General features: G+C 39.1%; 2 protein-coding genes across 2 annotated transcripts; one reads left to right on the top strand and one right to left on the bottom strand.

Moving 5' to 3' along the window:
- Nucleotides 1-82: 82 nt before the first annotated feature.
- mfap1 (microfibril associated protein 1) lies at nt 83-4,899 on the top strand. Its single transcript, XM_056373799.1, has 8 exons — nt 83-285; nt 1,855-2,071; nt 2,174-2,312; nt 2,426-2,613; nt 2,713-2,982; nt 3,114-3,273; nt 3,652-3,741; nt 4,183-4,899. Exons 1-8 carry the CDS (start codon nt 204-206, stop codon nt 4,360-4,362), a joined length of 1,326 nt encoding a protein of 441 aa, XP_056229774.1. The 5' UTR covers nt 83-203; the 3' UTR covers nt 4,363-4,899.
- A 93-nt stretch (nt 4,900-4,992) lies between these two features.
- Nucleotides 4,993-7,725, bottom strand: hypk (huntingtin interacting protein K). Its single transcript, XM_056373826.1, has 4 exons — nt 7,529-7,725; nt 6,525-6,580; nt 6,207-6,258; nt 4,993-5,232 (listed from the first exon to the last, which is right to left on the bottom strand). The coding sequence occupies exons 1-4, from the start codon at nt 7,688-7,690 to the stop codon at nt 5,137-5,139; spliced, it is 366 nt and encodes a 121-aa protein (XP_056229801.1). The 5' UTR covers nt 7,691-7,725; the 3' UTR covers nt 4,993-5,136.
- Between the last annotated feature and the right edge of the window lie 3,456 nt (nt 7,726-11,181).

The raw sequence follows: 11,181 nt of genomic DNA, 5'->3' as shown, positions 1-11,181 counted from the left end.
CAAGTCACATGATTTTGTGTCGTTATGTGCGTCTTATTGGGCGGAACCATAGACTGTGAATGTGGTCGGAACAAATCCACTTCCTGTCCGTTTACACGTTTTATAAAACTTCCGTTTCAGCGAATCGACGACGAGCCTGTTTTTGTTCAAGTGAAATACAATTTTTTTGTTTTTAATCGGCTGGAACCGTCGACCAGGCAGTCATGTCTAGTCGTGAAGCCCTCAACATGAAGCTCCCCCCGATCCAGTCCACGGCCGGAGCCGTGCCGATCCGGAATGAGAAAGGTGAGACGGAGCGGTTAGCAGGCGGCTAGCGGCGAGCTAAATTAGCAGCTAGCTGGGCTACAGCTAACATTGTTTTCACTAAGGTGAAACTAGAGATTTTTTTGTCATTTTTAATTGAAAAATTGATGAAAAAATTAAACTATTATCAAAACAGTCGGTGATTTACTTCCTATTAAACGAACTGTTTTGTAGATCCACCGGCCACTGTCGGGTAACCTCGCTGCTAACACAAATAACACCAACAGTTTGTATGACGTAAATAGTAGCGTTCACTTGCTACTTTATCCTGACTGTACTTTAAAATTTGGGTACTAACATTAGTTGCAGCAAATTCCCAATGGACCGCAACTAACGATCATTTTCAAAATTGGTTAATTGATTGGTATATTAAATGTCAAAAAAGGGTTTTAAAAAATAAATAAATAAATACCCATCGCAGTTTCTCACATCCCAAGGAAACACCTTCAAATGTCCAATCTGCAGTTCAAACCCCCCAAACATTCAGTTTGCAACTACTATATAGAACAGAGAAAATCAGAAAATCTTTGAGTAATCATTTGGCATTTTTTGGCATTTATATTTTGTAATTAAAAAAGACTAATGATTAATAAATTAGCAGATTACTGATTACGGTTCTGTCGAGTAGCTCCTCAGCTCTAATTTCCTGCAGGTTGCAACAGCACGTTAATGCTGTAATTATGATAAGGTGTACACATACTTTTGGCCATATATAGTAGATTGAGGAGCAGAAGTATTTCCAAAAAAAACCTCACGGGGTCCTGCACAACACTAACTACATCTTCAAAAGTGACCATGGAGTTGATCCAACTCCTCCCTTGCACACTATCAAGAAAAAATTCCAAGTTCTAGTCATATTATTACCAGACTGATTATTATCTTCAGGGGTTTCAGGTTTTTCACATCATTTACAGTGACAATATAAAGATTGATTAATATACAGTCTGTGGTAACAATATAAAATCTTGCATTTTACTCAAATTGATTTATTTTGAATTTATATGTGTGTGAGTCCTGGATTTGAATAAAACTACCGATACCCTTGGCGAAATACATACAAGTATCAGCAGATGTGGGGAAAGAGAAATATTCATAGGGCTGTTATTTTCATTTTCATTAATCTATTTATTATTTTTCCTAACACATTTTCTCATAGCCCAAGGTGACTGCAATTAATTGCTAGTTTTGACCAACCAGCTATTCAAAATCCAGAGATATTTTAATTTACAGTGATATAAATCACAGAAATGCAGCAAATCCTTATTACTGAGATGCTGGAACCAGAAATATTGTTGGCATTTTGCTTTATAAATGATTAATCAATACATTTTGATGTTTGAGTCAATGAGTAATTGGATCGGCTCCATCAGATTTTAGTATTAGGTTCAAAAACCTAGGTTGTTCATCCCATAAAGGAAACAGATAGTAGTGATGCACAATGATGGCGTCGTAGGTAAAGCTGAACAGATTCCAACAAACATCTTAGAATTTTATATTAGTGATGGGAAACCCCAAGACCAAACTCACAATTAATTTTTCTTCATATCCCAGGGGAGCTCTCCATGGAGAAGGTGAAGGTGAAGAGGTATGTGTCAGGTAAACGTCCTGACTATGCACCAATGGAGTCGTCGGATGAGGAAGACGAGGACTTCCAGTTTGTGAAGAAGGGAAAGGAATTGGAGCCAGAAGTGGAGCTGGAGGAAGAGGACGTCTCTGACCCACGTCTCAAACGTTTGCTCAACCGTGTCTCTGAAGACGTGGAGGAAAGGTACGACACTGCTCCGAAGATCTGATTTGAATTGACTGATACATTCACTATATGTCGTGTTGCTTCAATGTTAATTTGACCTCTTTGCTTCTTTGTCCTCAGGCTTGCGAGACACAGACAGATCGCAGAGCCTGAAGTTGTTGCTGAGAGCAGCGAGGACTCTGATGAAGGCACATGGCACCCAGAGCGCGAGGAGAGCAGTGAGGAGGAAGAGGAGGAAGAGGAAGAAGTGGATGATGAGGTTACTATCAGTGCTGTTTAATTTTAACTAAGTGTTACACTAATTTCAAAAACAAAAACTCAGTTAATTATGTTAAGTGAAGATTTTAAGGTGGAGTTTGTCATTGTGTGCAGGAAATTGAGAGGAGACGAGCGATGATGAGGCAGCGAGCCATGGAACGAAAAAATGAGGATATGGAGGTCATGGAGGTGGAGGAGGAGGGGAAGTCGGGGGAGGAGTCGGAGTCTGAGTCTGAATATGAAGAATACACAGACAGTGAGGATGAAGCAGAGCCGCGACTCAAACCTGTCTTCATTCGCAAGTATGAACTGAAACAACCCAACAAGTTTCCAAGAACAGAAACACATTAACCTGTAAATGTTCAGGTAACTTTCTTTATCAACCTCTTTTTGTGCCACAGGAAGGACAGAGTCACGGTGGCAGAGCGTGAAGCAGAGGAGCTTAGGCAAAGAGAGCTGGAGGCTGAGGCCAAGAAGCAGGCAGAGGAACGACGGCGCTACACCCTCAAGATTGTGGAGGAGGAGGCTAAGAAGGAGTTTGAGGAGAACAGACGAACGCTGGCTGCTCTGGACGCTCTGGACACTGACGGAGAGAACGAGGAGGAAGAATACGAAGCCTGGAAAGTCAGAGAGCTGAAACGCATCAAGAGGGACAGAGAGGCCAGAGAAGTGTGAGTAAACAACAAATTTGACTCCCTAAAATGACTTAACAATGAAATGAGCTGGAGTAATTGAGAACCTCTCAGTAAGCCTAGTGCTGTAGTTGTTACTGAGGATGGTAACGAGTGATGTTTGTCCTCAGCATGGAGAAGGAGAAGGCTGAAATCGACAGATTCCACAACCTGACAGAGGAGGAGCGCAGGGCTGAGATACGCAACAGCGGCAAACTCGTCACCAACAAAGCCACCAAGGGCAAATACAAGTTCCTCCAGAAGTACTACCACAGAGGAGCCTTCTTCATGGTACGTCACAGCAGAGGTGGATTCTTATCAGTGCTGTAGTTTTGTCTGACATCATCTGCCATAGCTATGTTGGATACTAGGAGTTAACTAAATGTTCTGTCAGTGAATTTCTATTCATTAACTAGGCTACAACTTTCCATATCGGTGTATGTCGGTAAATAACTCACAAGAAACTAGTTTAAAATTCAGAAAAATTGCATAATTTGTCCACCAGGGAGCAGTGACAACTGTAAAATGCCCCGCTCACTTCATATACTGGTCAACATTTTTGTTTTTTTTAGTTAACATAGACGCTTCTAAAGCTTGATTTGTCCTGGTCTTACAGGCGGTAAACATGAAGGATCCGTAACTGTTCTTAACATGTGGTTTGTGTTACAGGATGAGGAGGAGGACGTGTACAAGAGAGATTTCAGTGCACCCACTCTGGAGGACCACTTCAACAAAACCATCTTACCCAAAGTCATGCAGGTCAGCTGCTTTTTTTTTTTTTTATATTTCATGCTACACTGAACTGTGAGAGGGATGAATTTGCTCACTTGTTTAGCCTTTTTTAAATATTATTCTTATTTCAGCAAAACATGTTGCAGTTGTGTTTACATATGACACCATGTTAGACTCTTAAATTTGCCCTTGAGTCGTTTAGAGTTCAGAATATATTTTCACCATCATATGTGTTATAAACACTGATTCTTTCAATGCTGTTGTAAAACTACTAGTATGTACTATTTGTTTATTTTCTGATAACTCAGTCTGACATATGTGGTGTCTCTATTAGAATGTAAATGAAGTTCTATAATACGACACAAGATTTGTCTTAAGTTTTGTTCATCCTCATTAACCCTTGAATGAATTATAAGTGGTTCAGTTCTCTGGATTTGACATGTTTGTGGTTTGTTTTCGCTTCTGAAGGTCAAAAACTTTGGTCGGTCTGGACGCACCAAGTACACCCACCTGGTGGATCAGGACACCACGTCGTTTGACTCGGCCTGGGCCCAGGAGAGCGCTCAGAACAGCAAGTTCTTCAAGCAGAAGGCAGCAGGCGTGAGGGACGTGTTTGACAGGCCCACAGTGAAGAAGAGGAAGACATAAGAGGTGGAACATGGCTTCATCAGGCCCAAACTGCAGCTTTAGAGACTGTTCAGAGACCGAGCTGCGTCCTCCTGAGCTCCAGGATGTTTATTCTCTTCCCTGGACTTTGTGTTGTGGAAGGAAAGCAGCATATAGACTGATTCCACCACTCGGAGCTGTATATGAAAGGTGCACCAACATTTAATAACAAAAATTAATTCCACGTTGGCTCCTTAAATCCTACTTAAGGTGCAGCTGGTTTTCAGTTTGTGTTCAGAATATCACATTGATGAGAAATTTGGCTTAGAGCTTAAATTGAGGAGATGAAGGAAAAGCTTAGTGAAATCAGCTTTATCCAGAAGATTTCTATCCACAGTCAACAAGCCACGTCACACTCAGATACCTCCTTCAGTTTTAAAGCAAAGTCATTTTGTAAATATCAGCTTATAACATTTAGTTTGAAGACTCTTGTGCTGATTTCCTGCATGTGGAAGTACAGGTGTTGTAATTTGATTTGTTTGCAAATAAAATCTGTATTTTCATCATTTTTAAAACGTTTCCACAGATTCAAGCTAGTAGTGAAATTATGTGACATTTAATCAGAGGTGAAGAAGAGGCAGGCCAAAGGTCAACTTTTATTTTAAAAAAAAAAAAAAAAAAAAAAAGAAAGAAATGGATATGGGGTAAAAATTACACCAGTTTAACCACCGAGATCAGTTCAGCCTCACTGACTTGATGAGCCTCAGTTTAAAAAAAAAAAAAGGTGAAGCAGTCCATTGTGTAAATGCTGTTTGTTCAGTTGGTGAGAGCCACCAGAGCCTCCACCACATTCCCCATGTGTTCCCTCAGACTGCGCTCCGCCACGGCCCTCGAGATCTCCATCTCAGACATCTGCACAGCAACATCAACACAAAGTCAAATTACAGCTTTAACACTGACACAAGATGCTTACATTGACAAACTGATCATAAAAACAGGCCTGCAACTAATGATTAGTTTCATTATTGATTCATCGTTTCATGGAAGAGAGTGAACAAGGTCACAGTTTCTCAAGGTGATGGCATCAAATAACCAATCCAAAGAGTGAATTTACTGTTGTAAGCAGTGAATCCTCACCAATTACGGGCTGGAAAAGTGAATATTTTTGTTTTAAAAAAATTAGGTGTGATTATTTTTCTGTCCAATTAATCGTTGCAGCTCTAATATCAATTTAAATTACATACTAGTAATTACTTAAATTAAAATGACATCGAGATAAGAGACAGAAAGTGGATGGATAAACAAATCAAGAATTATTATTTATATTAATACCATGTAAGTTCATGGTAAAATCTTTGCTTTTCCATTCTGAGCTCACGAGCTTCCTCGCCACTGAGGCAGCGGTGGCGACAGTGTTCGCTGCAGGTCTGATGGATCTGACCGAAACGCCACAAAATGCGGATTGAACAGCCTCCTGCAGCATAATTCACTGTCACAATCACACCTTTAGTTTTTAGGTTTGGAACATCTCCCAACAGCCAGAAACTACATACAAAAACATTATAACTCACGTGACAGCAGCAGGAAAGATGAACATTTTTGGCCTTTTTTTGAGGAAACTGAACTCACTGCTTTTTAAAACTTTTCAAAACCAACAGATACCTTGAATCCCTTCAGCCAGGATATAAAAACATGAAAAAACCTCCCAAGAAGAGTGGAGGCTGTGTTAGCAGAAGATTAAAGCCCATGGTATGAAATGTTCCAATATCACACATGGATTTAATGTAGTGTCCATATACTTTTGGCCATGTAGTGTACCAATAACAGATGTGGCTTTAACATCACCTGAAGATTAATAAACAAAAACTGAAGAGTGAAAAACTTACAATTAGTTCTACGTCCTCTTTCTTGATGGTGACTTTGGCCAACTCCTTTTCTCTGAAAGCGAAAAACAAGACAAGAAACGTTTTGTTTAATGGTTCAGACTGAATGTCAGGATGTTATGAGATTAAAAATCTACAAAAATCCCTCAATCTGCTGATTACAAACATTATTTTCCTTCTCAGCCACATCCTGTGGGTTTGTTTTGTGTGGGAGCTGTGATTAACTGCAGTATTAATGAACTATGCACAAGGAAGAAATTAGGAGCTGATGCTGCTGTTACACATCATTACGCATTCTGAGGCGGTCAACGCTGATCTTACCTTTCTTGTTTGGCTTTCTGTTCTCGTGACCTTCTGTCTCCGATCACTGACATCGCCTGAAAGAACAAACACTGTTATTCGTATTTATGTCGCTTTCATTGTTTCTGCAGTGTTCGACAAGTTCAATTTAGGACTTTTTGAATACATTTCAATACCACTTTCATTCACTTAAAAAATGGATAATTATATAAAATTATTAACATCATGGTTAATGCAATTTTTGACTTTTTAACCTGGTACTTTTGATAAAACTGAAATCAATTTTTTTTGGGCTTTAAAACATCAGTATTCTTGATCATGGTGTGTTTTATGTTCAAGCGTCTGCTTCTCTTGGTCAGGATACTTGTGCACAAGATATTTTTAATCTCTCTGACAACTTCTGGTTAAATTAAGCTTCTGGTAATAAAGAATTTATTGAATTAGTTGACACATTCACATTAAAATTAAAGATGTACCTACATTACTTAAAATTCAGTAATATTACTAAGGACAACTTCTTCACACTTGACAAATTAAAAATCATAAATTTGGATTATTTTGGAAAACAGTGATGCTGAGAAGCCCTGAAGTTATTTTCTGAAATTCTCTATTCCATTCAGTTTAACTGTAATACTGGTTTTTATAGTTATTTCATTTCATTTAGTTGTTTAAAGTGTTTATTTGTTTTGTCGTAGGTTTATTAGTATACTACACTGTTGGTCTCCAGCTATAATGAAATTCTTGTATTAATGAATTTTAAGACTAATTGTACTTTATTAAGAAAAAAAATACATAGATTAGCTAGCTAGTTGTTTAGCCACTCAGCTAACCGTTCTCCACACAATTACCAAGCAAACGCTAACAGACTTTTAAAATCTAAATGAGTAGAAGTGAGAGGGGTATTTATAAGACAACACATGAACAGCTAAACATTTCTCATGGGGCCGGTATCAGGGATGATTTGCGGACCGTGAAGTCAGCAGCGGCCGCATGTTTCCGGGCTAGCGTTAGCACGTAGCTCTCACCGTTTCCAGATCGGAGCTGGAGATTTCCTTCTCCTCCGCGTAGTCCGTGACTCTCTCCAGATCCGCGGCTCCGCTGTCATGTTTCCGAGGCTTTTCTGCCGGTTTCCCGGTGCAGTTTTCCTCGGCTTCCAGGTCCAAATCGACGTCTCCCTCGGCTGCCATGTCTGCTCCAATGAGTCCGGAACAAAAAGAACGGTTCCTTCAAGCGTCGGATGGAAAACGGGGTAGTACCGGATGTGAAGCATAGTTTAGAAAAATGGTTAATTTAAAAAATAATATTTATGAATATTTATCACGATTAAATATGGTCCTGTTTGTGGTAGAATGTTACTTATTACATTTACTCAACTATTGAACTTAAGTACAATTTATGAGGTACTTACTTTACTTGAGTATTTCAATTTTATGCTACTTTATTTGCGCTACTTATCTGACAGCTATAGTTATTTATAGTTACTTTTCAGATTAAGATTGTGTGTAAAATGTAAATAAGTAACAATCTTTTTTTTAATGTCCCTTTACAAAAACTGTGTTTAGTTTCTGATACACAAATCTTCATTATCTTCAAAACTGAAATAAAAAATGTGTAAAAAGCGTAAGTTTCTTCCAAAATCCGAGAGATGGAAACAAGATTGTGCAATTTGAACGCATTTCTGCTGGCTGCAGAACTAAGCTAAATAAATAAACAAACTGTCTAAAAAATGAACATAATTCATAACTGTTATCTGTGTTAAACTGCAGGCCCACAACTGGTCAGGAATAATTTTAGATGAACACTGTACAGTAGGCATATTTAAGGGGACTGCGAAGGAGGTGTGGTGGGTGGTGCTCAACCTATTGAGAGGGGGCCGGCCCGGACCAAAATTGCCAGGGCCGATTTTTTTGTCCCAGTCCAGCCCTGAATACTAGGATTGCCTACTTAACAAAACAAAAAAGTTTTTTCCATTGAGAATTCATTCTGACTCATTCTGACATGTTTCCCCACAAGTACCTTTAAGTATCTGCAGCCTCACAGAACAACCTTTTGGAGAAAATCCACCAAATACTTCAAAATCCAACAAGGACAGTGGGACATGAGGGATTTCCTAGAGATAAAGGTGCAAATCTTTGCAAATTAAAATTGCAATCAAACTATAAACTGAACATAATTCTTTATTGTCAGTCAAGTGCATGACTCAAGACTTTAATCTGAAATGATCAAGTATTAATCAGTAGGTTTAATAGTATATATGAATATAATTTATCTGATTTATCTACTATCTTGTTATTGTCTTTGAGATGCAAAAAAGAAAAGAGACAATAAATGGATTATTTGGACTTTTAACTGTCCGGATTACTGAATCACTCTGTGTTCCTACTCGTTCTATTCCTGTCTCTTATAAGAGGTTTACAGTACTTTAATGCAAATAGCCCTTCAACCACTGTAACAGATTTCCTCTGTCTCCAGACTTTTCCAGCCCTTTCGTGTGCTTGAGCTTTTTCAATCCATCCACCGTAATCAGATTAAAGGAAAGAGAAACCTGCCTGTGCCTTCAATCCTGAGCAGGACTGAAAACCAAATCAGTGTTCTCAGGTGTCTGTGGTTTCATCCCTCAGGAGATGTGTGTGGTCATGGGCGGCCGCAGGAATGGGGCCAGAGGGACGTGGTTGTCATCACACCAACCCCTTCATCCTGCTCTATGACTGATGGCTGTCTGACTGTGTGGAGCCTTCCATCGCCTCGGGCCTCGGGCCTCGGGCCTCAGGCCTCAGGGCCTCAGGGACGTGATGTCAGGACACTGGCTTCGGCCTCAGGTGAGACTCTGCTGGATGCAACAGTTGTTTTCTGGTGAAGGTACAAGATGGTGAGGTGATAAAAGCATGATGGGTAGCTCTCAGGGCAACCACACAAAAATATCAAGTCAATTTTAATTGTGTGTTAGGTCAATATGTTTAACATCAGCATAAAGGAGGAAATAAAAAAATTATACAATTGTTGGACGTTAATCTGCTGCAGCCTTCATGTTGAACTTGCTGCAGAGATTTGCTCTCATTCAGCCACAACAGCATCAGATGCTGGTGATAAGGTCTGACTCTCAGTTGGTTTATTCCAGTTCATCTCAAAGGTGTTGGATGAGCATGAGGTCGGGTTCTTCCACATCAAACTGGGGAAATTATTTCTTAATAGAGCTGGCTTTGTGTGTGGGGACCTTCCCAAACTGTTGCGACAGAGTTGTTAAAGCTTAAAGTAATTTAAACCAGTTGGTTTCCAATCCAAGGGGTCAAGATAGATCTGATAATCAAGGGGATTAGAAACAATAACGTACATCACAGAAAATTCTTCATCTTTTTTGACTTTTCTCAAATTTTTACTTTTTTATTGTGTAATACTGGATACTTTTCATTCTTCAGGCTTCTTCAATTAGCACAAATCCAAGAAAGAAAAATCACTCTTTCGTTCAACTGGTCTCAACTTGTGGATGCACTGGGGGCCATAACCTGTGATGAGCGTTCACAATGCTCATTGGTTCATTTTAAGTGATCACAAGCCACAAAGCTTTGGAACCATCATTCTGAAAATAACTGTACAGTAGTTTGTAGTATTAAGATTTCCTGCAATCTGAACAAGTACCTCAAACCCAAAGCATGTAGGTCATGTAATGTGAACTCATATAATAACCAGTCAATTAATACAAAAAAGAATCGCAACGAAAATATTAATATTCAACATTGATTTTCGTGTCAAATCAATAAAAACTCAAGCATCTTTCAAATTTTCATTAAACTTCAGCCATTTATTTTTCAATTTAAGAATGTGGAGAAAGTGACATCTGAACTCTAGTAATAGTCTGTCCTACTATGAACTATGTGAGCAGGTTGTGCACTCAGTCATGACACATCTATGTATGAATGGGTACATTGTGTTTCTATGGGAAGGAGAATTGTTCTTATTACTTGCAGCTGCATGTGAATCATCTACAACTCCCAATGTTTTATTTACCCACTAAAACAGGTAAAAAAAAAAACAATGCTGGTCAAAAACCGTTACCCCATAGTTTTGCTCAAGAAGAGTCCTAGAGGATTAATGAATGGATAATTTTTTGTGTCCTTTTTTTTTGTAAACAAGGCCTGGATTTCAGCCAACTGTTATTGCGCAAGCCTATTGAAACCATAGATTGAGTGCTTTCGCTCAAGCGGAGATTTGCATCCGCTAATTTGCTTTTGTTTGTCCTCTTTGGCACTTCCTCCTCTCCCACAAGGCAGCAGTAATTATCTGAGAGTGAAAGGGGCCCCCAGGAATGCCGGGCCACGGCGGCCTGGACCGCTCAGAGCAACACGTGTTGATCACAGGGACTTAGTGCTGGTTTACACCCACTCATGTTGGAGGGAATAATCCACAGCGAGATTAAAGATATTATGTGAAACAGTGACTGTTCTTGGCCCTGAAATCTCTATTTCAGTTTGTTTTAACAACAGAATTTTTAAAAACTCTTTATTCTTGTCATATGATGTTACATGATTAACACTTATGTAATCATAACATACATTATGAATATGCTATAGGCTACAGATAAACATACATAAATACTTTTTTTTCCAGTTAATGAAACATGTTACCCCCAAAATGTAAATACAAATCTGTTTAAAAAAAAGAAGCAAGCTTAGTTTACCTC

The sequence above is a fragment of the Seriola aureovittata genome, chromosome 1, assembly GCF_021018895.1.
Source record: "Seriola aureovittata isolate HTS-2021-v1 ecotype China chromosome 1, ASM2101889v1, whole genome shotgun sequence".
NCBI classification, from domain to species: domain Eukaryota; kingdom Metazoa; phylum Chordata; class Actinopteri; order Carangiformes; family Carangidae; genus Seriola; species Seriola aureovittata.
This window is presented reverse-complemented; position numbering and strand designations above follow the sequence as displayed.